The sequence below is a fragment of the Pelodiscus sinensis genome, chromosome 10 (assembly GCF_049634645.1).
Source record: "Pelodiscus sinensis isolate JC-2024 chromosome 10, ASM4963464v1, whole genome shotgun sequence".
NCBI classification, from domain to species: domain Eukaryota; kingdom Metazoa; phylum Chordata; order Testudines; family Trionychidae; genus Pelodiscus; species Pelodiscus sinensis.
Window position 1 is genome coordinate 5,841,865 of NC_134720.1, and position 25,351 is coordinate 5,867,215.

Below are 25,351 nucleotides of genomic sequence, written 5' to 3' on the forward strand. Positions count from 1 at the left end.
TAATTGAGAATTTTTCATTGGATCATTTTATACAAGTTCAGTTCCACAGACAACATTTTGGAGGGAGAATGTTCACATCTTGTCTACCACATAGAATATTCCCAAAGTCCTGTTTAAAATCTTAGAAGAGCAGGTAAATAAGTCACTGCACCAATTAAATAAAATTTGTGGAACGCAGAGTGAAAAAGGAGATTGTTAAATGCTCACGATGGCCTAATCTACCAAAAAAAAAAAAAAAAAAAAAAAGTAGTCGTCTCTTCAGTAGGAATTTTAGGGTATATGTGTCTCTCATATTTTTAGGTTTTGAACCAACTGATAAACATGAATCTAAGAGTTTTTATGAACTGCCAGTCCAAACTTTCTGACATGCCTCTGAAAAGGTAAGGAATACCATGTTGGGGGAAAAATCTTAGTGTAAACAGCCGTGTAAAAATGTTTACGGGGAAAATTTACGGGAGATAAACATGCAATTCTGAGTTGTTCTCAGTCATGCCCTGAGGGCCACAGTTCTATTTCATGACAACCTTGGAGGTTTCAAAATTAGTTTTTGTTCTACCGTGCAATGAAAACTAACCCTTCTGAATGTTTTTGCTCAAATGCCCTCTCTGGGATTGAAAATGAGCTTTTCAGTTCAGGAAAGGGTGTGTGTTTGTCTGACTGTGTCTAGAAACTGGTGGGTATAGCACTAGCATGGACTGTGTGAGAGCCAACTTCAGTTACCTGTTCTGCCTGATTCAGAGTAGAATTTTGACCACTCTGAATTGGGCAGTGCAGGGACCTGAATTTCTCACATTCCACACCACTGTCTTAACTATGTGCCCATAGAATTTAAGTGCCTATACAATGCAGGTACCATCTCTCTCTCCCTCAAGAAAACTTTATCAAAATCAGTATGTCTCGGCATAATGCCCACCTCAGTCTCTAGAATCTCTGCTATGACTTTAACTATAGTGGTTCAAATGCAATATCAAGATATTGTAGCTATTCAGTAAGAGACTGCAGAATGTGAATCTAGGTCTTTCCGTAAAGGAAAGGATTTAATTAGTCAAGATGAAATCAGACCTGTTTTTAAGCATGATTTCTTAGGCAAAGAGCCCATACAAAGAAGGGAAGAAATGTCCAGTAATGGAGTTTCAGAGTCTCTGACACTATCCTTTGCAAAGATGATTGTCAGTGAGAGTTAAAAGGCATGAAACATAGCAGCCAGATATTCTAGGATTTTCCTTTTGAAATTTCAGCTTTTATCGCTACGTTTTGGAGCCTGAGATTTCTTTCACAGCTGATGACAACTTTGCTCCTGGTCCGATTGCCAAGTTCTTGGATATGCCTCAGACTCCACTGTTCACTCTGAACCTAAATACTCCTGAGAGCTGGATGGTGGAGTCTGTCAGAACTCCCTATGATCTTGATAACATTTATTTAGAAGAGGTAAGAGGCTTCATCATTTCCTAGTTGTTTAATGTGCTTGTGTGTGATTTTTATGGGAATCATCTTTGGAATTTGGAAGCTCAAACAATGCAATGCTCTAGATAGGTGGGGAAGATCCGAGAGAGCCACATTTACCCATCCCAAGTTTAGTGCAGGTTCCACAGAAAAACAGCATTTCATAGAAATGGTCCTGAACTAGAAAAGAGAAACCTTTTTATCAGGCCTCTAACTTTATTTATTTATTTATTTTAATTGATTTTTAAAATCAGTTTTTCTGATCATGCTCCATATAAATAGTGTCTTGAATTTTTTTTTAAACCCATTATTTCAAAATTAAAGTTTTTTTTCAGCTCTTGTTTATTGAGGGATTTTTGGATGGGCAGGAGAATATCACCTCAGTGTATAGGCCCACCCACCTGTTTCCTCCCCTTTCTTTCTTAGCACACACTTGTCTACTGTTTGCTTCCTCTTTATTTTCAGTTCTGCTGTTGCTGTCATGGTAGATACCCATTTTCAGGTGCTGGAATAGAGCATGCACCACTACCAAATAGTTAAACTGACAACCTACAAAAGAAACTGGAAAATAAATGTTCTCTTGTCTTTCCTTTATAGTACTCATAATATTAGGTTCACCATTTTCAGATAGAAATGAGTTTGTTTGTTTTTCAATTTGATGGTAACCCTTTAAAACTTACGTGTAATCAGAGAAATCTTTAAAGGGGAGGTGGATAAAAAGCAACAAGGAAAGAAGTGAAATCGAAAGAGGAATCCATGTATAATCCAAGAATGCTGATAGTAGAATAAAGGAAGTATATCTGTCTTTATTGTCACGGGCTGGCAGTTAGAAAAGCTTTAAAGGGAGGGGGGAGTAAACTGACAGGAGTTTGACTCCCCAGTCTAGTAACTAACATTAGCGAATCAGGTCATAGATGCTAGTGCTGAGGTCTCCTCACCTGCATTACGAGGTTCGCCACAATCACCTACACTCAGCCTAGGAAATTGCTAAGTGATGCAAGATGAACAACTCTTTCAAAGCACAAGCTGATAAGCCTGAGCAGGTCTGCAAGTGTCTCTCTCCCCCCCCCCCCTTTGGGTTAAGCCATTGCACTGTTAACGAGAAACAATTAGATTTTATTTAAAAAATAATTGTGTGTGTATCTAGTGTATGTGCAAGATGCCAGATTGAGTGCCCTGGAGGCTGAAGTCCTCTATTTATCCACAGAACAGATTTGGCTTGGGCAGTGGCAGTGCAAGCTTCCCCACCAATGTGCCTCAACCCTGACCTGGAGGAACCACCTCTAGAGGTGAGAGGGTAGTTCAGTCTCCAGAACCATTCAGTCCTTGGCTTTGTCTGCTGAGATTGTCCATAGTCGTGCCAGCTGAGAAGGTGGCTCTTATGATATGGACTTCTGTCCACTGCAAAGTGGAGCAAGACCACCAAATCACTTCATGTAGGCCACTCAAAAGCCAACAGTTGGAAATAACTTTTGGCCATTGTCAACCTGGATTACATTGTCTGAAAATTGTCAAGCCCTCGTTTTTATTTTTGCATCCCCCTAACATCTGATAACGTCCAGTGCCAGATACTTTAGATAGAATGGTTGGCACAAGCATCAATGATCCTGTACTAATTGTAAAGAAAATTGTATTTGTATCACTGTTAATTTAGTGTCTTAAAATTAAATTATAAAAGAGCAACTAAAGGACAATTCTAATAATTTTAGACCTCAAGATTTATTTTTTACCAATTATATTTTCCTGGTCTGTGCCCAGACACATGGAAATATTCTGAATTTATCTGAGACTCTTCTAATCTGTTCACCATGCCATGTCACTGGCAGCATTTTTGTGTGTGAGATCTCTGAGATGCAGATCACTAAAGCTGACAAACTGGGCATTCTGGAGCAGCAGGGAGGTTGGACCATCTCATAAACTACCATAACATTCTGCACAATTGATAATCTCCTCAGGAGAAGGTCCCAGACGAAGATATGAGGGGATTAGGATTGAGGTGCATTGAGAACTCTGGGTGGGTAATTTTGCTCTGCAGATTTGTCCTGCATTATTTGCAGTCTATTTCATCAATCTTTCAAACAGCACTTAGCATATTATGGGCAGTATGAAAATATGTGTTTGTATGTAAAGGCTAAATTACAAATGTTTATTTAAAATTAATTGGGAATCAAGGATGGTCTTGGACTGGACAGAACTCAATCTGGGTTCATTTTCTAGCTCCATCACAGACTGTGTGTGATAACAGGCAAGTCATTTGCACACTCTGCCTAAATTCTCCATTTCAAAATGCTTCTTTTCTCCCACCCTTTCTTTTGTCTGTAAGCTTTTCAGGGCAGGGACTGTCTCATATTGTGTATAAATACAGTGCCCAGCTCAGTGGAGTCTTAATCTCTTCTGGGGGCTCTATGGGCTACTCTAATAGCAATTATTAGTAATCCATCCAAAACACCACTCCCTGAGCCAAAATAAAGTTTTATTTAAAAACTTAAATTGAATTGTGAGAAAACGAGTTGAAGATTTTAGAGCATAATCCAGTCACTAGCAAATATCTCAAACTGATGTTTTTGGCTATATTTCTAAATGCCGCAATGGCTTTTTTTGGCCAGGTGGATAATATAGTAGCTGCAGAATATGAATTGGAGTATCTACTCCTGGAAGGACACTGCTACGACATCTCTACAGGACAGCCACCTCGAGGACTCCAGTTTACACTGGGAACTTCAGCCAATCCTGTCATCGTTGATACCATTGTGATGGCCAACTTAGTAAGTGACCAGTTTTATACAGGCAATATATGACATACTGCAAGGTTGTTTTCTCTGTGTTGCTTATAATAGATGCAGACTCTATTGGTGAGGTCTTTTGTAAGTACGGGTTGCCTTTTAATAGATTAATACATGTGAATATTGCTTGCACCCAGTGGATCTTGCAAGTTTGGTTTCAGTTGTAGATGCGTTAGAGCATTTTATTCCTTACACTGTCACGGGCAGAATTATTGCTTTTGGAGAGGGCTGTCCGTTGTCATTATCAAGATGCTCTTGGTCACTCTGTACCCTGGTTTACTAGAAGAAGTCTTGCAGATAGTCGTGTGCCATCTTAAAAATACTGGCATTACATTGAACAAACTCTTGCCATGGAAAACCAGTCAGTTATGTAATTGGTGTAGGCTGACCTTATAATAGCAATTTATATTTTCACTCCCATGAGGCTGCCATTTTAATTCCTTCCTAGCATGGCTTCTTCATCACATCTTGTTCAGAGTACAGTAGGATTGCTCATTGGTTCTATTGTTGCCCTTGGCTATCCAAGGAGCGTGATCTTGGCTGCCTTGGCTGTATTCAACACCAGTTTGAACCTTGTCCAAAGAGAACTTTTTCCCCTCATAATGTCTTAGATCAGCAGACCACCATAGCTTTGCTAAAAAGGATCCTAGGAAGGGAAGTAGTTCCTTCATAATGATCGTCTCAGCTTATTCTCTCCTACAGCATGTCTAGTCACCATTTTAAAAGTTTCTCCCATTCGTTCTCCTTTTCGTTGTCTTTTCTGTGTCTGAACCCCTCTGACCTTCTGGGTAGTTAGAGAAAGGGGTTTTATTATGTTTTGTTGTCTCTTGTAATCATAAACACTATGAACAGGACCTTGTGTTGGGGCTCTAAAAAGGGAATGTACTTAATTAAAAAAGCAACCACGTTGCTAATGGGATGTGCTTCAGAATTAACCACAAAAGTGTTCAATGTTTAGCCAGGCTTTTATTTTTTACAAAATGCTAGTACATTCCTTTACAGTCTGGGAGTACAAGGTAGTAAAATCTTATTCTGCGGGCAAGTTATTCATAGAAAGGTAAGAGATGTCATTTACTTTGTAAGAATCTACAGAACTATAATTTCAATGGTGTCACCCTCGGTAGAGTGACAGGAGGGTTTCTCTGCCCTCTCCCCATTCCCCGCAGCTCCTCTGCTTGGCAGAATTGTTGGTAATACATGTCATCAGAAATGGGTCAAGTTGGAGGAGAGAATTCTAGCTTGATGCCCATGAACACAATGGTATCAGAGGACAAACCCAGAACAATTATCTATTATATATTTGAGAAAGTTTGTAAGTGTGTCTGCCTGCCTGTCTGTCCAAGAACTTCTCTTAAACAATAAGAGGTAGAGCCACCAAATTTGGTAGGCAGCTTCCTCTGATCATAACTTAAAGCAGGTGAAGGGTTCAGTTGTGCCTGGAAAATGGGATGTGCCTGGAATGGGATTGCTTCTTTTAAAACAGAAAGGGAAAGCTCTGCTATATAATGACCACACGTGGGCAGCAGGGGGTATGGGATGGAAAGTAGGGACAGTTATACTGTATAATGACCACAGTGGGATAGAAAGGGGCCAGAGATGGGGACTGGGACAGCTATAACCCCATTGTGGCAGCAGGGGGCAGGGGTGGAGAAAGAGACAGTTATCGACTACGTATTTCAGAGAGTTTGTCTGGTTTTGTGTCTTTCTGCCCCCAGGCAGGGGACAATCACCCCTCCCCAGCTGTGCCTGTTGGAGCTGTAGTGGCCATGGAGAGGCACTTCTCACCTGGTCCCAACCTGCCACTGTGAAAGAAGGCGAGGGTTGTCCTCTCTCCCCAGGGCAGCCTGCACACTGAACCCCTTATCCCCAGTCCCACCTCAGAGCAATGATTCAAACGAAGAAAAAATAAAATTAATTCAGTTAAGGACCCGAGCGATGCCGGGTAAACATTCCAGTGTAGCTATATATGATATTACCCTTGACATGCAGGAATGAAAACGTATTCATCGAAGTCATCATCAGTGTCATCTCTGTCTTGCCAACAAGGACTTAACAAGAATTTGAACTATCTCACCCATTACCAAGACAGTTTCCCCAATTATCACCTGTAATACCATTAACTCACAAACATCCCACTCTCCCTATCTTTAATATCATCAATTCACAGACACTTACCTTCCTTCCTCCCCCTCCCCCCCCGCATTCCCCTTCTGTTCTGCAATGTGATTTGTCCTTTTCATATTTGTTCATTTTTTTAATTGTATCCTTTGGTATATATGGTTGTGACTACTTTCTTCCACTATTTGATCTGAGGAAGTGGGTCTGGCCCACGAAAGCTCATCATCTAATAAACCATCTTGTTAGTCTTTAAAGTGCTACATTGTCCTGCATTTTGCTTCAACTACCCCAGACTAACACGGCTACATTTCTATCACTAATCTCCGTCTAGGGCACCGCTGCTAGACATGCTATCTCACTGATCTGTGCCACGCTCACAAGCCTTCCTGTAAGGCAGGCTGCTGGCATAACATTTGCAGGGTGGTTAGCAGCTGATCTTTGCATACAAGCATTTGATGAATTGAAGAAGATTTGCGAGTGCCTGGTACTTCACATATCATTGATGAGATCAGTCCATCTTCCAAGACCCATCCATGCCCACAAGGGGAAGGTAGTTTTGGATGTGCTGGATCATCCTGGAGCCGTTTCATTGCTTGATAATTACCCTCTTGTTTGCACGTATAAACACACTCCTCGCTGGAGGTGATTTCTCTTCATTTGTCTGGTTCCTGGAAAAACATACATCATTGTAGCTCTGTAAGTGTCACAGTGTTGGTTTTCAAATGGTAAACTTTCCATTTGATGCTTCCAGTGCATTTCGGACCACATCAGTGACTACCTCAGCTGTTCCAAACACCTTCAGAGCAAGGAGAGTGATCTTTGAAGACTGAATACATAGCTTTCCAATCAGACAGTTTGGTCTTTCAAGCCAATCGTCCAATAGTGCACACCCTGAGAGCGCATGAAAATATGAAAGCATGGCAGCTTGTAATGATCCAAGTGATAGGACCATGCCTCTGAGGGATATACAGTGATTCTGTTCCCCAGAGGTAGGCACAAAAACAGAATCCTGCGAAAGTCTGGAGTAGCATCTCAGATAAAACCTGAACTTTACTAGCACCTCTCTCGGGTACTGATAGTATGCAAGGTAATTTTAATGTCCACCTCCTCTTGGTGATTACACAGACATTCCATTGAACAGTGCAAGGCGGCAGCTTCATTATGATGGCTCGTGTGTTGAAATTGTGCTTGATGCGCTTCAGGCTTACTGCCGAAGGATCAGGTGTTTTGGAAACATGCCCCATGGGACCTACTATAAAGTGAGCCTTTCCCACAGCTGTCACTTGTTCTAGGTTCTTCAACTTAACCCTGATGCTTCAAGTACTTTCTTTCCAACCTTGCCAAATACAGTGTTTGTTGTACTTCCTACACTATGTAAGGTGCCACCGTGTATTGTGTTTAACCAAGTCTTCCATGGTGACAGCCTCCCAAAATTCAGCTCTGAGTCACTAATCTTTGTCTCCTCACTGCTGCCTAAAAATGGTCAAGACAAAAGTAAACACAAGGATTTTATAATAAATTACTGATGGATTGTACTTAATTACGCTATGCAGCCATGTCCATCCCATTTGGACTTGGATTGTAGTAACTTCTGACTGGATTCTGGTATCCTAACTGGAATTTTCTTTTGGCACAGTAAAGCTGATCATGCCACTGAACTGCTTTTTTGCCAGTGATGGCAAATCAACTTAAAACACTCCTTCCACTTACAGTAATCAGTCAGGTAACATGGTCTGAGCATTGCGTGACAAGCCAGTTGAGGGCCACAGCTTACCTTTGTGAGGGCTGAACGTTGACATGGCTGTGTTAAAACAGACTGAAAAGAGTTGAGACTTTTCTCCTACCAATACCGCCTCTCCTCCCTGTCACCAAGCCTTCCCCCCCCTTCTTTCCCCAGGCTCCTGCTGCTCAAGCTCACTGCCTTCCTCAGCCAAGCTCTCCCCCTGCCCTGCCCATCACCGAATGTGAACAAGTAAAACAACCTAAGTGCCCCAGCCAGGCCACTGCTTCCCTGTGGGAACGCTCTGAAGGGCTCTGGCCCAGATTGAGGGGGATCCCTTCCTCCTGGCCATTTCATTCCTCAGTGTCAGCCACCCAGTCCTACTTAGCTGGCCCTGGCTGTGAGGACCGGCCAGCACAGGTGCCTGCTGCCGTAAATGATCCAGCCCTCCCTGCAGCACGCACCCTTACAGCACACACAGCACAAGGCTGGCTGGGCTGCCTGCCTCTTTGTCTAGGACTCTGAAAAGTGATGGACAGGACAAGGCAAGGTGGGGCCCTGCTTTCACTTCCCCTGCATCTTCTGGCACATTGCTCCAGCATCACCAAGTGGAAGGAGGAGTCATCCCACAAAGTCCCACGTTGGAATTCTTCTGTAATCCAGGGGGGACTACTACATGAATGAAACAGAAATTATAATTTTTTTTTTTTTTTTGCAAAATTGTGTTTCTAAGCACTTTCCATCTGATGACCTCAAAGCACCGAGCCAAAGCCAATTAATTTACATAAACTCCTGTGAGGCAGGCAAATGTGATCCCTTTTTTTCAGCTGGAGAAACCGAGACACTGGCTAAGTTCCTTATCCTCTGTTGTTTTAAATGAGTGGAAAAACTCCCTTTGATATCAAGCCTTAAATGACTGATCCAGCATCACACTGGAAGTCTGTGACAGGAATGGCATTAAGAAAACCCCAGGTCTTTATGTTTCTAGTAGAGGGGAGCACAGGCCACTGGCTGCATTGAGGTGGGGAGATCACCCTGAAGCCCCAGCCTTCCCCAGTGCAGGAACTTGTGCACGTGGCCCTGACACAACGCAAGGGCTGTCTCTGCCCCTCTGTGCCAGGCGTACCAGATGTGGCTGTGCAGGTTCAGCCCAGCATGATCCAAGTGGGGAGGGGGGATCCAGGTGTGGGTGGCTCAGTGGGAGATCTGGATGCACAGGGTACCATTGAGGGTGTTCTGGGTGTAGGGGCAATGGAACTCTGTGGAGGAGTCGAGGGGACGTAGGGCTTGGTGTGGGGTCCAGGTGCTGGGGAAGTGCAACCTTCTGGGGCTCAGTGGGGTGGAGGTCTGGGTGTGGGGGGGGACTTGTTGGGTGGGTCCAGGTAGGGGAGCAGGGCTTGTCAGAGTGAGGGTTAGATGGGCCTGCTTAGCTGAGGAGTCCTAGCTGCTGCTGAGGGGACACTGCATGCTCCCCCCCATGATTCACCTATCCCCTTTCTTCTCAATCTCACTGCTCCATCTGCTCTGTTCCACTCCCCATTCCTTCCCTCCTGCCTCCTCCCCCTGCTGCCCGCTTGAACCTCCTACTCAGCTCCGCTGCTGGCACAGAAAACAGGAAGGCTCCCCTCCCAGCACACAGAAGGGGAGACCAATGGACACTAGGTTTCAGTCAGCAGCTGTTTGGTTGCAGAGGCAATGGAGCTCCTGGCACAGCTGTCAGCTCTGTTTGCAGAGATGAGGGGTGCCCAGTCACACCACTCTGTGGAGCAACCCCCTCCCCCGACCACCCGGCTTCCCTGCAGTAGCTGATTGAAATTTGAGCTTGTTTGTGGTCCATGCCGGTTCCAGGGCAGGCCCCTGAAGAGTTTCTTTGTTGTTCAGCCTTCCCCACTCCCCGGAACCTGCATGAGCCACTTTAAAAACATCAGTGACGTGGAACTAGGCTCCTGCAGCTCCTGTGTGGGAAGGCAATGCCTTCCCTTGCCTTATGGGCATGTCACCCATGCATATGCATCTCTTCAATTTTGCAATCATAATTACGCATTCGGTGGCAGAATAAAAGAACGGTAGCCCATGCGATGCAACATCACAAATATTTAGACCCTCGTCAAATTTTTTTCACCTTAGCAATTTTTTTTTATTTTGCAATTAAAATCTAAAACTTGCCGTTGCAATAACATATTTGTATGTGCTTTGCGTAGTAATTTTTTAAAGCTTATACCAGAGTGTTGAATGTTAAATCTTCCTGCTTCTGTAGTTACTTTGCTCCAAAGAACAGTAGTTGATGCAGTAGCAAAAGTAGTTTTGGTTTTCAGCTAAAACTGTGTCCTTTTTTTTTTTTTTTTTTTTTTTTCCTTTACAGGGCTACTTCCAGTTAAAAGCCAATCCTGGCGCTTGGGTTTTGAGGCTCAGAAAGGGGAGGTCCGAGGACATCTACAGAATCTATAGGTAGGCAGCCATATGGTATCTTTTTTTGGTTTTGCTGTTGCGAACATTTTTAACTAGAGATAAAATCTAATACATTCCCTTTGTGAGTTTGTATGTGTATTTATTGGATAGGTTTGTATGTCGTATGGTGTTAAATTTTATTTGGGGAGGGAATCAGTCTGGTACGAAAAAAGATCTTTGATGTGCTCATGAAGAAGGAATTGGGAAACAAGATGGCCTTTGTTCTGTGATGGTATCAAACTAATTTTTTTTTAAATTTCTAGCCATGATGGTACAGATTCTCCCCCTGATGCCAGTGAAGTCACAGTTGTTCTAAACAACTTTAAGAGCAAAATTATTAAAGTGAAGGTGAGTTTGAAAACTTTACTGCAAGAGCTCCTTTTGAGTTAGTGTTTGGTGTCAGGTCTCTTGGACAATGGCAGTGGAAACAAGGGTTAATCACCCTTCCTCCCCCCCATAAGCTTATATCCGAGGCAGTGTCTGCAAAATAAAGCAGAAGCCTCAAGATCCTTAGATTATGCAGACACCTTTTGGGGAAAGAACATAGAAACAGCCGTACTGGGTCACACCAAAGGTCCATCTAGCCCAGTATCCTGTCTGCTGACAGTGGCCAGCACCAGATGCCCCAGAGGGAGGGATCACAACAGGTAATCCTCACGTGATCCCTCTCCTGTCACGCACCTCCAGAGAAACAGAGGCCAGGGACACCATTCCTACCCAGCCTGGCTAATAGCCATTGATGACTCTAACCTCCATGAATCCATCTAGCTCTTTTTTAAACCCAGTTAAAGTCAGGTCCCTAACAATGCATTTCATTTGTAGACCTTACAGCTCTTTACAAAAATGCATAAGTGTTATCGCAGTTTTACAGAGGGTGAACTAGCACAGTGCAATAAAATGATTGTGTAAATTGAAGAGCAGGTCAATGGCAGAGTTTAGATTAAAATCCAGGTCTCCAAATACTTAAATCTATCCTGTCTATTAGAGCATACTACCTGTTTGATGTTTGCGTAATTGGTCTCTCTCCATTATATTTATTAGAGTGGGTGTGGGAGTGTAGCCTCATTCATGGGGTCCACTTGTCCTATCCCCTGGGCTGTACATAATAATGAATGGTTTATTATGTTCAGCCCCCCATTATTCATTATAATGAATAATGTTCATATATAAGAGCACAATATCAATTATACAAGAAAAGTGAGATGAATTATAACATGGAAAAGGAAGCATTTATGTGAATGTAAATTGGAAGGGAATTTTATCAATGAGTTGCTAAATTTGGAAGAATGTCTGTGTGGTGCTCTCAGTATTATAGTAGTAAATAGACATAAGCCTTTTTTATTGTGCATATCATTATGTGCAGAGTGAGGGATTTGACATATGGTTGCTCTAATTTGCATGTAAATTAGCAACAACTGTGCTTACTTTTTACAGGCTCAACTGAGTACAAAATCTTTAAAAATATATCCTTTAATCATGTCTAATATGCTTCCTCTGCCACTCCTGGTAATGATTATATAACAAATAGCCCACCAGCCAGTAGTATAAGTATTATTATAAACATGTTTTTAGTCATGGGCTATCATATGCATTATTAAAGACCTATATTTATCTATCTTCTGTCATCAGCTTCATAGTTATCTGATGCTGTCTCACTCTGAGGGCACATTGCTGCTGAAAATGGAACAGGATTAATCCATTAGCAGCCTGTGGGTTCCCTCTTCTTTCTAGAATAGGGGTGAGGATCAGGGACCGCTGACCCACAGGAAAACCATCAGGGGCTGCACATAAGTGAGAAGCAAAAAAAGAAAACCAAAACTTTCACTGAGTTGGCCCCCAACTGAGAAGAAGAAAGACACTCCCCACATTCCCCTCGCACACCAGAGCCTGGGGGGGCCGCAGGCTAGTAGAAGTTATGTGCTCCAGACCCACGAGAGGATGGCGGGGAGACTAGAGTGCCAGTGTGGTCACCCCAGTGCTGGGGGTGGGAGAGCCCAAAGTCTTGGGGGCCGGATCCAGGCAAGCCAGGACTGCATCTGACACCCGGGCCTTTGGTTCCCCGCCCCTGTGCTAGAATTTCTGTTTTCAATTTCTGTTTGGCTCTGGTTTTCAGATGCTGCCTTCTTGCTTATTAATTCTACCACGATTCAGTTGGTTAAGTCTGGTGCTGCACTCCTAGGGTACGTCTAGACTACAGGCTTTTGTTGACAGAGGCTTTGTCGACAGATACTGTCGAGAAAGAGCGTCCAGACTACATCCAGTTCTGTCGACAAAGCAAGCCGCTTTGTCGACATGAGAGTGTAGACGCAAAGGACAGTGTAGATGCAATAACGCCTTCTTTCGACAGAACTCTGTCAACAAAAGGCATTATTCCTTGTAGAATGAGGTTTACCGTCGTCAACAAAACTGCCAAGTTCTGTTAACATTGTGGTAGTGTAGACGCAGGTATAGTTTGTTGACAAAACTCTGTAGTCTAGACCGGCGTTGCCCAAACTATGGGCCGCGGCTCGGTACCGGGCTGCGGGAAAAAAATACTGGGTCTCAGCGTGGCTGCCAGGGTGTTCCAGGCTCCCAGACTGTCTGTGCAGCGCCGGGTTCCCCAAGCCCTCAGCTGGGCTGGGCGGATGCAGCCATATGTTTCAGGCTCCTGGCAGAGGCATAGTGAGGGTTACTAGGTGAGCTCTTATTGCTGGCTGCGAAGGGTGTGGGGAGTGGAGGGGGGTTGGATATGGGCCGCAGAGAAGCAGGGTTGGGGCAGTGGGGCTGCTCGGGGGAGATAGGGAGGGGAACCGGCTGGTGGAAGCAGGGCTGGTGGGGCGGGCGGGCGGAGGCAGTGAGGCTGGCTGGGGCAGATTGCGGGGCTGGCTGGGGAACTGGCCAGTGGAAGCAGGGCTGGCTGGTGGGACGGGAGCAGTGGGGCTGGCTGGGAAAGATGGGGGCGGGTGGAGAGAACCAACCGGAGGAAGCAGGGCTGGTGTGGGCAGCTGGGCTGGCTGGGGGAGATCAGGAGAAGCGGGGGAGAACCGCCAGGCTGGCAGAGGGTCGGGGTAAGCGGAGATGGCCGAGGGGGAAGCAGGGGGAAGAGAATCGGCCAATGGGGAGTGGGACTGATCTGGGCGCACACAGATCCTGGGGTGCTGCCTGTCCCGTGCATGGTCTGGGCGAAGCAGGAAGGAGTCAGGCCTCCTAGATTCCATTTTGCTACCCCCGAGTAGTTGTGAATTGCCTGGCTGGTGGACACACTCACTCAGCATGTGTTGACCAGCCAGGAAGTTGGCAACTACAAACTGATACACCTAATAATAATAATAATAATAAAACGTACCTAATTAGAAAATACCGGACATTTTCTCAGTTGGTTTCTGGACAGAACCTTCAAATACCAGACTGTCTGGTACAAAACTAAACACCTGGCAACCCTACCCATCCTAGCACCCTCACTCCTAGCCAGATACCCTCTCCCCAATCTGCTCTTGCTCCTGCCTCCTGGAGTGCCTGTGCGGCACTGGGTCCCCCAATCCCTGGCCCGTGTTGGGTGCAGGATGCAACGAGTGAAACAATGAAAATTTATTCATTTTTCATTTTTTATGTTGTTTTATATTTTGGGGCTGCAAAAAAAGTACTGAAAAAAACCCAGGTTCCAACTAAAGTAAAAGTTTGGGAAACCCTGGTGTAGCCAGCTTTCTATCCATCTTACAGTCCAGGTATCCAATCCATATTCCCTTAACTTGCTGGTAAGACTATTGTGGGTGGCCGTATCAAAAGCTTTGCTAAAGCTGGCCCTGGGGGCTTTAGGAGGACCAAAAACAACGTATTTGCATATTCATCATTTGCTTAATGAATATGCAGATGAATGTTACTGGTCCTCCGAAAGCTCGTGAATGGATTTACTGGTCCCCGTGTCAAAAAATTTGGGAACCCCTGGTCTAGACACACCCCTGCTGTGATAGCTGACTCCTTTTGGTCAGTATAGAGAGTATTGTTAATTTTTTCTCCAGTTTCCATCTAAGTTGATGATAAAAGTTGAGACTCTTAGGACCTCTGGAACTAGTTTGGATTTTGTGTGAAAATTGACTTATTGTCCCTTCTGATGAGTACCTTATTATGGCCTAAGTTTTGTGGCTGTGGACATGGTTCAAACGAAAACAAAACCATGGTGTGATGAGTGTTTAGTATTTTGTAGCTATTTTCTCAGTTATTAATAGAATTTGTTGGCTAACGCTGCCTTGTACATTTGCAGGTTCAGAAGAAACTAGACATGATGAATGAAGATTTATTAAGTGATGGAACCAATGATAATGAGTCTGGATTTTGGGAGTCTCTTAAATGGTAAAAGAAGTTGTCTGTTCATTAAATTCTGCCGGTCCCTAGAGACTTGAAAGACTGGTGTTTGAAAGATGGCCCTAAAGTACCAATAATCTGTAGCCATCCTGTTCTAAATGGGACAGGGTTTGAGTGTTTAATTTTTAAAACTACACTATCAGTAATTCGTGAGAATTCACTTGATTCAGCTGTGCAGAAGAAGGGCATTGCTTTAAACTGTGGTGTCCAACATGCTAGCCACTAGACACATTTGGCTATTTGGCCAGTTGAGTGTGGCTAGTTGGCTTGAACAATATGGCTGTTTGGCCAGTTGAGTGTGGCAACTAAAACGATTAGGGGTTTGGAACGGGTCCCATATGAGGAGAGGCTAAAGAGACTGGGACTTTTCAGTTTAGAAAAGAGGAGACTGGGGGGGGGGATATGATAGGTCTATAAAATCATGAGTGGTGTGGAGAGGGCTGATAAAGAAAAGTTATTTATTAGTTCCCATAATAGAACTACTAGAGGACACCAAATGAAATTAATGGGTAGTAGGTTTAAAACTAATAAAAAGAAGTTCTTCACACAGCGTGTTGTCAACCTGTGGAACTCTTTGCCAGAGGAGGCTGTGAAGGCTAGGACTATAATAGAGTTTTAAAGAGAAGCTGGATAAATTCATGGAGGTTAGGTCCATAAAAGGCTATTAGTCAGGGGATAAAATGGTGTCCTTGGCCTCTGTTTGTCAGAGGCTGGAGAGGGATGGCAGGAGACAAATCGCTTGATCATTGTCTTCGGTCCACCCTCTCTGGGGCACCTGGTGCTGGCCACTGTTGGTAGACAGGATACTGGGCTAGATGGACCTTTAGTCTGACCCAGTATGGCCGTTCTTATGTTCTTATGTTCACTGTAGTGGCTTAGAACTGGTTGGACACCGTGGCTTTATAACTGTGTTCTCCTTCTCTCTTTGCTTTGTAAATAGTTACCATGTGCCTTTCTTGGAGCCTTTGATCTCTGTACACTTCTAAAGCAGTGGTTTTCAAACTTTGAGTTGTGACCTAGTAATGGGTCATGGACTGTCAGGCACAGGGTCACCGTACTACAGAGTGACCAGCGGGGCTACTAAGGCAGGCGTCCTGTCTGTCCTGGCACCGTGGAATACGCTGAACCTCAGAGCCGGCTAGTAGCAGTTCTGGTTCCTAAGCAGGGGGTGGAGGCCATGTGGCTCTGTGCTACCCCCACCCTAAGCACCAGCTCTGCTCCCCCACTAGGCAGTTCCCAGCCAGTGGGTTCCACAGGGTAGTGCCTACAGGCAAGAGCCATGTGCAGAGCTGCTTGTGTGCCTCTCCCTAGGAGCCGGACATGCTGCTGGCTGCTTCCAGGACACAGTGCAGTCTGCGGTGCCAGGACATGCAGGAAGCCTGCCTTAGCACCCATGCTGCACTGCTGACCGGGAGCTGTCAGAGATGAGTCCATGCCCCAACCCTCTGCCCCAGCACTGAGCCTCCCCCAACCCCGAGCCCCGTCCTGCACCTTGAGTCCCCTGCCCCAACCCCATCCTGAAACAGTGTTCTCTGAGCGCATTGAATTTTCTTATGCGCACCAACATGGAGATGATGTGCGACACATCACCTTCATAAGGTGCACATAAAATTCATGTGGCGGAGATGGTGACAAGTGGTTGTGAAAAAGGAGGCTCCAACCTGGGGCAGAAGGTGGGGGTGCAAGAGATCTGGCTGGGGGTGGAGGCTCTGGGGTACAGGTGGGCATGAGGGGCTTGGGTTGCAGGAGGGGGACGCCAGGTTTTGGTCTAGAGATTGGGGTGCAGACTCTGAGCTGGGGTGGGCTTTGGGGTGGAGCGGGGGATGAGGGCTTTGGGGTGCTTAGGTTTGGAGTGGACTCAAGGTGGGGCAGGGGGTTGAGATTCAGGCTTACCTGTGTGGCTTCGTGCTGGGGCCAGGGTCTCTTCCCTGCTGGTCCTGGCAGCTTCAGGGCTGAGGAGAGCAATCTCTCTTCTGACTGCAGCCATGAGCACCTGCATGGGGCCATGTAGCTTAGGGGAAACCAGGGCCTGGAACCCCCTCTTGCACCCGAAACCAGTCATCCTCAGCCCCACTCCAGTGCTTGCGCACCTTAAGTCCCTCCTTGGCCCCACCCCAGAGCGTGCACTCTAGTGAAAAGATACGTTGGGTTACAGGCAACAATTTTCTTCAATTGGGTAGGGAGAAAATCTCATGGTCTGCCTCCTTAGAGCCAAAGAGGTCTCATTAACTGGATTCTTCAGAGCTCATCAATAATATAAGCTAGTTGCATGCTTGGTGTTTCCCTTCCCTCCCAGGACCTGAGCATAGTGAGTCTGCAGCACGCTCAACCCCTGCCAGACCTGGATGTGAAAGATTTAGTCTGGGGAAAAGCACATGACATTGCAGATACATAGAAATATTCTAATAAGGACTGTATTTTTCCTGATTTCAGGGGATTTACAGGTGGGCAGAAGAATGACGAAGTGAAACAGGATAAAGATGACGTGATTAATATATTCTCTGTGGCATCAGGACACCTGTATGAAAGATTCCTCCGGTTAGTCTAGAGATTGTAGTTTTTTGTTTCTCAGTTGTTAATTTGATGCTATTGCTATTTACTTAAAAGTAGTTGGAAGCTATGGGATCCCAACAAATCTCCTTTTCATAATAATTTGACAGTTTCTGTTATCGATGAATAGTTTGGTGGAAAGTTGTTGAAAACACTTGCCATAGGTCTTCTTACTTCATGTTAAGGGTAATATTGAAAACCATGAAATCCAGTGGTAAAACTCCCATTAGATTCAAGACAGTTGGAAATTTTAGTGTATTTTATGAACCTTTCTGTTTATGTAATTTACAGGAAGTGAACTGTTAAGGTAAGCTTTGTTTAGTAGCTGTCACTGAGATGTAATATCATTGTAGATTCTCATTGTTACAAACCAATTGGCAAAGATTAAAAAATTGATTTTTAAAAGTACAAGATATTTATTCAGTGACTTATATTTCTATTAAGTATTTTGCCATTTACAAATAGCTAAAATAGATTTAAGCCTTTTATCTAATAGATAATAGGGCAATTGATTACTGCCTTAATATTTGATTTACTGTATATTGGATTAGACAACATCCCACTTTGTATATTCATGCAAAAATTGTTCAATATTTTAATAAAATGTTTTGTACTTAAGCATGGAAGCTGATTTTAATAGGTTTCAGGCAGCTGTATGTTTTGCTTTTTTGCACAAGCATCAGTAATCTGGCACAAACTGCATTCATTAGACTATTATGGGAAAACAACCACCTGTAATCTAAACATTAAACAGAGCTTTCCACAAAACTGGGCTATTCTAACTTTGTCTTAGCACTAACACTAGTTGTCTTTACAGTTGTGGGATTATTTCCTATTGATTAAATGTACAAAAACTTTGTTCTGTTTTGCTTTTAACAGTATAATGATGTTATCAGTGCTGAAACACACTAAGACCCCGGTGAAATTCTGGTTCTTGAAGAACTACTTGTCACCTACATTCAAGGTTTGTTACTAAATTTTTTACAAAGGGCACAAGTAAAAGTAAACATCTTTTCTAAGAGTTATTACATTTATTATCTTCATACCTCATTTCTTTTAACAGGTAGAGGAGTCCCATACTAAGCAACATAAAAAGTTGTATATAATAGTTTATGGATATTTATTTGACAAACAAGTATAGTTGCAATCTGTTTCTTCTGTTCAACATGTTTTTGTAAGTGAAGGTCAGTTTGACAGTGCCTTAACTTGGTAAGGGGACATATAAGGCGGGAGGAGTGCATGGCAGCAAACTTGGAGTAATGTGACTGTTAAACAGAAGAGGCTTCTTTTTAAACAGCACAAAGACACTGTGTGCAGCCTGTCATATAGGGGTGATAAGGACAGAGCAGGAAGAGGCAAGCCCAGAGATGGGCCGATGATTAGAGGCATGGAAAAAGTTCCTTATGAAGACATTAAAAATATGAGGACCTTTAATTTTTGAGAGGAAAATAATTGGTGGTATGAAAGAACAATCACCAGGGTTATAGAGGAGGCCAGTTGTACACACATGCTAAACCAAGAACATGGGGATTCAGGAGACAGCAAATAAAAAGCTAATGTATGGAAATACATTTTTACATAATGCGATTAAGCCGAGGCAGCAAGGTATACAGGCAGACAGCTTAGTAGGATTCAGAAAAGGATTACACGTGTATATTGATGAGAGAATATATACATATGATACATCAACCCTGATGCTCAGGGTGACCTACAGATTTTGCTGGGTCCTGGGCAAGGTAGTGGGGCTGGCGTCGGGTCCGGGCATCGGGTGGAAGGGGCTGGGCTGGGGCTAGCTTCTCCCAGCTAGGCCTTCACTGTGACCTGGTGTTCTGGCAGTTGCCATTGCCATTGTAGCGGTGGTGGTGAATGGGAGCCCCAAGCTCTGTCAAATCACCACCTGCCACCTTTCCTCTCCCCCTGGTCTGCCGGCCTGCTGATGCTCCAGGAGATGAGACAACCATAAATGCCTAGGAAGAAGCATCATCTATAGGCGTGTTAATTTACAGCTGTTTATTAATGCAGTTTTGCACTTTCTTCTGTCTGGCATTGGCGGCCCATGGGTCTGATCTCGCTTGGCTGTTCATTCTAAATGAAGAGTCTGTTTATATAAAAGAAAAATTAAGGGCTAGATTCTGGGACCTTACAGTCTATGCTGTCCCAGGCCAGAGAACAAATTGTGACTCTCAATTTATTCGCTCCTTGTTCCGGTGGGGAAGTAATATGTTCCTGCCTTTGGCCATCAGTAGATCAGTTCCCTGCTCCATGCAGACTCTGCACAAGGAGTTTGTTGGACAAGTAACAGTCTAGGGAAAAGATACCGGTTAAAGCAAATTTAGGATTTTAGTATCACTAAGACTTCTGGTTACTTTTTCTTTTCTAATGCAGCACATTTTCAGATGGTACATTGAGATCTTGGGAGCATACAAAGCCAAAGTCAGTCAGCCAAAATCATTTATTGGGCTTTAATTGTATTAAAAACTTGGCATTAATTTATGCCATTATATTGTTTGATTACTGAGTTTATTAAAATATAGCAGTCCTTGACAAACTCTTTTGCAATTATCAAATGAGTTAGAGGGGAATAGCAAGGGAAGACGTATTAGAGTCTCTAGTCCCAGTTTTCTGCTGATCCAGGATTGTTCTCTGTGTGCTTTTCTTCAGGGTTTATTTTAATTGTTCAACAACTGGGACATCTCCCACTATTCTTGGGAAACAGTGGACCTTGTTGAGAATCTGTTCCTGATGTTTCTTACCTTTTTCCCCCCTTTTATTTTTATTCCACTAATGTCGTCTTATAAATCAAACCCCTCACCCTGTTATAAAATATAAACGTGTCATAATTGTGGGATGAAGGGATCCCAAGATGTTTAGATGGATTTCAAAGACTACATTCTGACAGTTGCATTGATGATGTGACTTTCACACAATGTTAGGACTACATTATGCAGTCTGTTTTTTGGGGGGGGGGGTTTGTGTGTGATAACAATAGAATTATATTTAGCTGAGAACGAAAACACCCTTTAAAAAAAAAAAGTGGCTTACCCAAAGGCTGCAAAATCTCTTGGGCCTTTTCTTATTTAAAATTGATTTTGCTTCTGCCTTGTTTTTCTATAATGGACACATCCAGAAATGGATTCAAGACAAATAATTTTTCCCTCTCCAGGAGTTCATTCCATACATGGCAGAGAAATACAATTTCCAATATGAACTTGTCCAATACAAATGGCCACGATGGCTTCACCAGCAAACGGAGAAACAGCGCATTATCTGGGGTTACAAGATCCTTTTTCTGGATGTGCTGTTCCCTTTGGTGGTTGATAAATTCCTATTTGTGGATGCCGATCAGGTAAGCTATCTGGCAGTTTTGGGACTGTTGGCAGGAATTACACGGTCAGCGTACGTGTAATTAGAGTTTAACATAAATAGAGTTAAACACAAAACCACCTATGTTAAAGGAACATAGTGAAGTAAAGTAAAGTACTTAATTTCTTTTATTGGACCAACTGCTCTTAGTGGAAGGGACAAGCTTTCAAGCTTCACAAAGTTCTTCTTCATGTCTGGAGAAGGTAACCAGAGTGACTAAACTAGATGCAAGGAGTAACAGATTAAATGTAAGGAGTTCACAATTAATGCCTCTGCAGTTGTAGGATAAATCTATTATAGGCTGCAGGGCATATTACTAATTTTTTTAATAAGCCACAAAACAAGCATCTTTCTTAAATCCATGTATTTTAGCATCCAACAGAGTGATGATTTTAAATTCCCAGGTTCATATTGAAAGTGTTGTACAGTCCTTTGAGGACAAGGACTGAGAGGTCAGATAGAGCAACAGCTATGGGTGTGTAAACACTGCAGTGAGACACCTATGGCTCATCTGTCTCAGCTCAGAATAAGGGGCTGTTTAATCATGGTATAGATGTTTGGGCTCAGGCTGAGCACTAGGACTGTTCCTCCTGTTCGGGTCCTATAGCGCAGGCTCCGGCCTGACTCAGCGGGCATGGGCTGGACACAGATTTTTAATTGCAGTGTAGACATACTCTAAGGTGGGGCTGGGAACCTTTTTTGGTTCCGGGGGGGGGGACACTGACCCACAGAAAAATCAGTTGAGAGCCCCACACGAAAAACCCTCAATGACATGGTGCCCGACTGAGAGGGAGAAAGACACTCCTCACATTCCCCTCGCGCACCAGGGCCTGGGGGACTCAGGCTAGGAGATTTTGTGGGCTCCAGCACTGTGGTGGGGCAGCAGAGAGGCTGGGGCACCAGCACATGCTCCCCAATGCAGGGTTGGGGGAGAGGGGCTGAGCATCGGGCTGGATCCAGGCAAGCTGAGGGCCGCATCCGGCCCCTGGGCCTGAGGTTCCCTACCTCTGCTCTATTGTAGGTTCCATGACCTAGATACCAGTTTCTCCTTTAATAGCTTTAACTCTAATAACGGAGTCTATTTTGGATTCTTTACATCTTTGATACTTGAAGACTGATAATGTGCATTATCCGATTCTGAGTTGCTTGGGGGCAGGGGCATTATGTTGGTGCACTGGTATGATGTAGAATGTGCCAGTAATAAGTAATCTTTTTCAAATGCTTATTCAACTTTAACTCTATGGAGTCCTAACCCCTGCCTGATAGATAACCCCCTGTGCCACCTTTTAAAGGGTCTGTGTCCACAGTAAATAAAATCCATTTCCATTTCCCTCTGCTAGATTGTGCGCACTGACCTCAAAGAGTTAAGAGATTTCAATTTGGATGGTGCACCGTATGGCTATACTCCGTTCTGTGAAAGCCGAAAAGAGATGGATGGCTACAGGTTCTGGAAGTCAGGGTACTGGGCAAGTCACCTGGCTGGAAGAAAATATCACATCAGGTACTGAAGAATTTAGAATTACCAGACAGATTGTAGGGCTCTTGCTGGGATTTAAAAAAAACACCACCACAAAAACAGCAACTTGTGAACAATGTGAAACACTTGCCATTGTTGCTGGCAAACGTCGATTGATTTGTACATGTATGCACTGAAATCTGTGTCACCGGTGTGTTTGAGAGTTTGCTCAATACTTTATTTTTCTGGGCTCTACCATGTAACCTTGGGAAGTCTCTGAATTTCCCACTTGACATATAAGGCTAGAACATTGTGTCCCTCAACAAAAATGATTAGGGGTTTGGAATGGGTGCCATATGAAAAGACTAAAAAGATTGGGACTTGTCAGCTTAAAAAAGAGGAGACTAAGGGGGGGATATGATAGAGGCCTATAAAATCATGACAGGTATGAAGAAAGTGAATAAGGAAAAGTCATTTACTTGTTCTCATAACATAAGAACTAGGAGGTCACGAATGAAATTAATAGGTAGCAGATTTAAAACAAAGAAAAATATGTTTTTCTTCATGCAGTGCACAGTCAACCTGTGGGACTCCTTGCCAGAGGATGTTGTGAAGACCAGGACTTTAATAGGGTTCAGAAAAGAACTAGATAAAATTCATGGAGATTAGGTCCATCAATGGCTATTAGCCAGGATGGGTAGGAATGGTGTCCCTAGCCTCTGTTTGTCAGGGGTTGGAAATAGATGACAGGGATGGGATCAGTTGATGATTACCCGTTCTATTCACTCCCACTAGGGCATCTGGCATTGGCCACTGTCGGCAGACAGGATACTGGGCTAAATGGACCTTTGGTCTGACCCATTCTGGCCGTTCTTATGTTCTTCTTTGCTGTAGCTTTTGCAGATGTTACTTTGCTTTTGGTGATGTTAGTTGCCAGTTAGACATATCTGGGTTAAATTTAGAAGATAATGAAAGAATGGATAATGAGACAGCAATCCTAAGATATTGTTTTTGAAGAGTCTGAATTTATACATCACAACCTAATTCCTCTGGGTGGGTCCAACTAAGATTACATTGTTTTGAATTTTGTAAATTAATATATCAGTCAGGCTGCAAGTTATTAACAACTGTGTTGTTTGTGTTTAGTGCTCTATATGTTGTGGATCTGAAAAAGTTTAGGAAGATAGCTGCTGGAGATCGGCTCCGAGGACAATATCAAGGTCTTAGTCAGGATCCTAACAGTCTTTCCAACCTTGATCAGGTTTGTGTACTTCGGGACTTTTAATTTTTGCAGTTAGATGGTAGCTTTCAGCTATTTAAGATTCTCTTAATTCCTATCAAAGTCATGTATTTTTTCTTCTTAAGGCAGCATGCAGTTTAATCTGATGCTTTATTCAGAGTTGACATTTGCTTGCTTTAATTCTTCATTCCCTAGTACAGGCAGTCCCCGGGTTACGTACAAGATAGGGACTGTAGGTTTGTTCTTAAGTTGAATCTGTATGTAAGTCGGAACTGGCGTCCAGATTCAGACACTGCTGAAACTGACTGCCAGTTCTGACTTACATACAGAATCAACTTAAGAACCCCAGGCGTCCCCAAGTCAGCTGCTGCTGAAACTGATCAGCAGCTGATTCCAGGAAGCCCGGGGCAGAGCAACTCTGCCTGGGGCTTCCTGTAGTCAGCGCTGGTCAGTTTCAGCAGAAGCTGACTTGGGGACGCCTGGGGCAGAGCTGCTGGGGTGCTGCTGGGTTGCTCCAGTAGCGCCGCTCCTCAGCACTACTGGAGCAACCCAGCAGCACCCCATCTGCTCTGCCCCAGGTGTCCTGATTCAGCCGCTGCTGAAACTGACCAGCAGCGGCTGAATCAGGACCTGGGGCAGAGCAGCTGGGGTGCTGCCGGGTTGGTCCAGTAGTGCCCAGAGCGGGCGCTGCAGGACCAATCGGCAGCGCCCCAGCTGCTCTGCCCCAGAGTCCAAAACAAAAGCCTGGTCTGCTGGGGGGGGGGGAGCAGCACACTAGCTGCGCTCCCCCGCCCCCCCCAGCAGACCAGGGACACGGGGAGCAGAGCCGCAGCGGGGTGCCGCGAAGCCTCAGAGGCGAGGGACCCCGCCGCGGCTGCGGCTTCAGTCCGGGAGCCTGTGGTCTGCTGGGGACGGTCCCCAGCAGACCACAGGCTCCCGGACTGAAGCCGCAGCCGCGGCGGGGTCCCTCGCCTCTGAGGCTTTGCTAGAGCAAAGCCTCAGAGGCGCGGGGAACCGCCGCTGCTGCCGCTTCAATCTGGGTGCCTGTGGTCTGCTGGGGACCGTCCCCAGCAGACCACAGGCTCCCGGACTGAAGCCGCAGCCCCGGGGGGGTCCCGCGCCTCTGAGGCTTTGCCAGAGCAAAGCCTCAGAGGCGCGGGGAACCGCCGCTGCTGCCGCTTCAATCTGGGTGCCTGTGGTCTGCTGGGGACCGTCCCCAGCAGACCACAGGCACCCAGACTGAAGCGGCAGCAGCGGCGGTTCCCCACGCCTCTGAGGCTTTGCTCTGGCAAAGCCTCAGAAGCGCGGGAACCCGCCCGGTGCCCCTGGTCTGCTGGAGACGGTCTCCAGCAGACCAGGGGCACCGGAGCAGCTTACGAACGGGGCTTTCTCGCCCCAACTTCCAGGGTGAGAGAGCCCCGTTCGTAAGTGCGGATCTGACATAAGTCGGATCCGCGTAAGTCGGGGACTGCCTGTACATGGTAGCTATAAGCTAATGTTGTTCTAATGCACTTTACTGATCCTACACTTCTAATTGGCTTTATCAGATACCATGACTAACTTTCAGCAGCAATAATATGTGACCATTGTGCTGTAGTACATATACAGTACGTTGGATTCTAAGTTCTGTAGAAGTTCGATGTAATGTGAGTTCAAGACACACCACCACTCGGCAGAGTTTTTATGTTGGTTTCAAAGTAACCAAGCCCTGAAATGGCATTATGGAAGGGATCTCCAAGATGAATGCTTATATTGCAATTATATTGTAGTCCTTTTGTACAGAGTGTTTTAGCTCTTCCGAGATTGCGTTGACTCTTAAAACGTTCAGTTTCCCACTGAAGTCCTACATTGGCAGCAGCCACAATTCAAGTTTCCTCACTGCTTTGCAG

General features: G+C 44.7%; 1 protein-coding gene across 4 annotated transcripts in view; it reads left to right on the forward strand.

Annotated features, from left to right (window-relative positions):
- UGGT1 (UDP-glucose glycoprotein glucosyltransferase 1) overlaps positions 1–25,351 on the forward strand; it is an 88,333-nt gene that overhangs the window by 57,205 nt on the left and 5,777 nt on the right. For all 4 annotated transcript variants that reach the window (XM_075938346.1, XM_075938348.1, XM_075938349.1 and 1 more), the window contains 11 exons: positions 301–380; positions 1,239–1,428; positions 4,050–4,208; positions 10,427–10,512; positions 10,776–10,860; positions 14,753–14,841; positions 17,287–17,391; positions 18,283–18,367; positions 20,567–20,749; positions 22,107–22,267; positions 23,369–23,483. In XM_075938346.1, the coding sequence (XP_075794461.1) occupies positions 301–380; positions 1,239–1,428; positions 4,050–4,208; positions 10,427–10,512; positions 10,776–10,860; positions 14,753–14,841; positions 17,287–17,391; positions 18,283–18,367; positions 20,567–20,749; positions 22,107–22,267; positions 23,369–23,483 (1,338 nt within the window). The remainder of the gene's footprint in view (positions 1–300; positions 381–1,238; positions 1,429–4,049; positions 4,209–10,426; positions 10,513–10,775; positions 10,861–14,752; positions 14,842–17,286; positions 17,392–18,282; positions 18,368–20,566; positions 20,750–22,106; positions 22,268–23,368; positions 23,484–25,351) is intronic.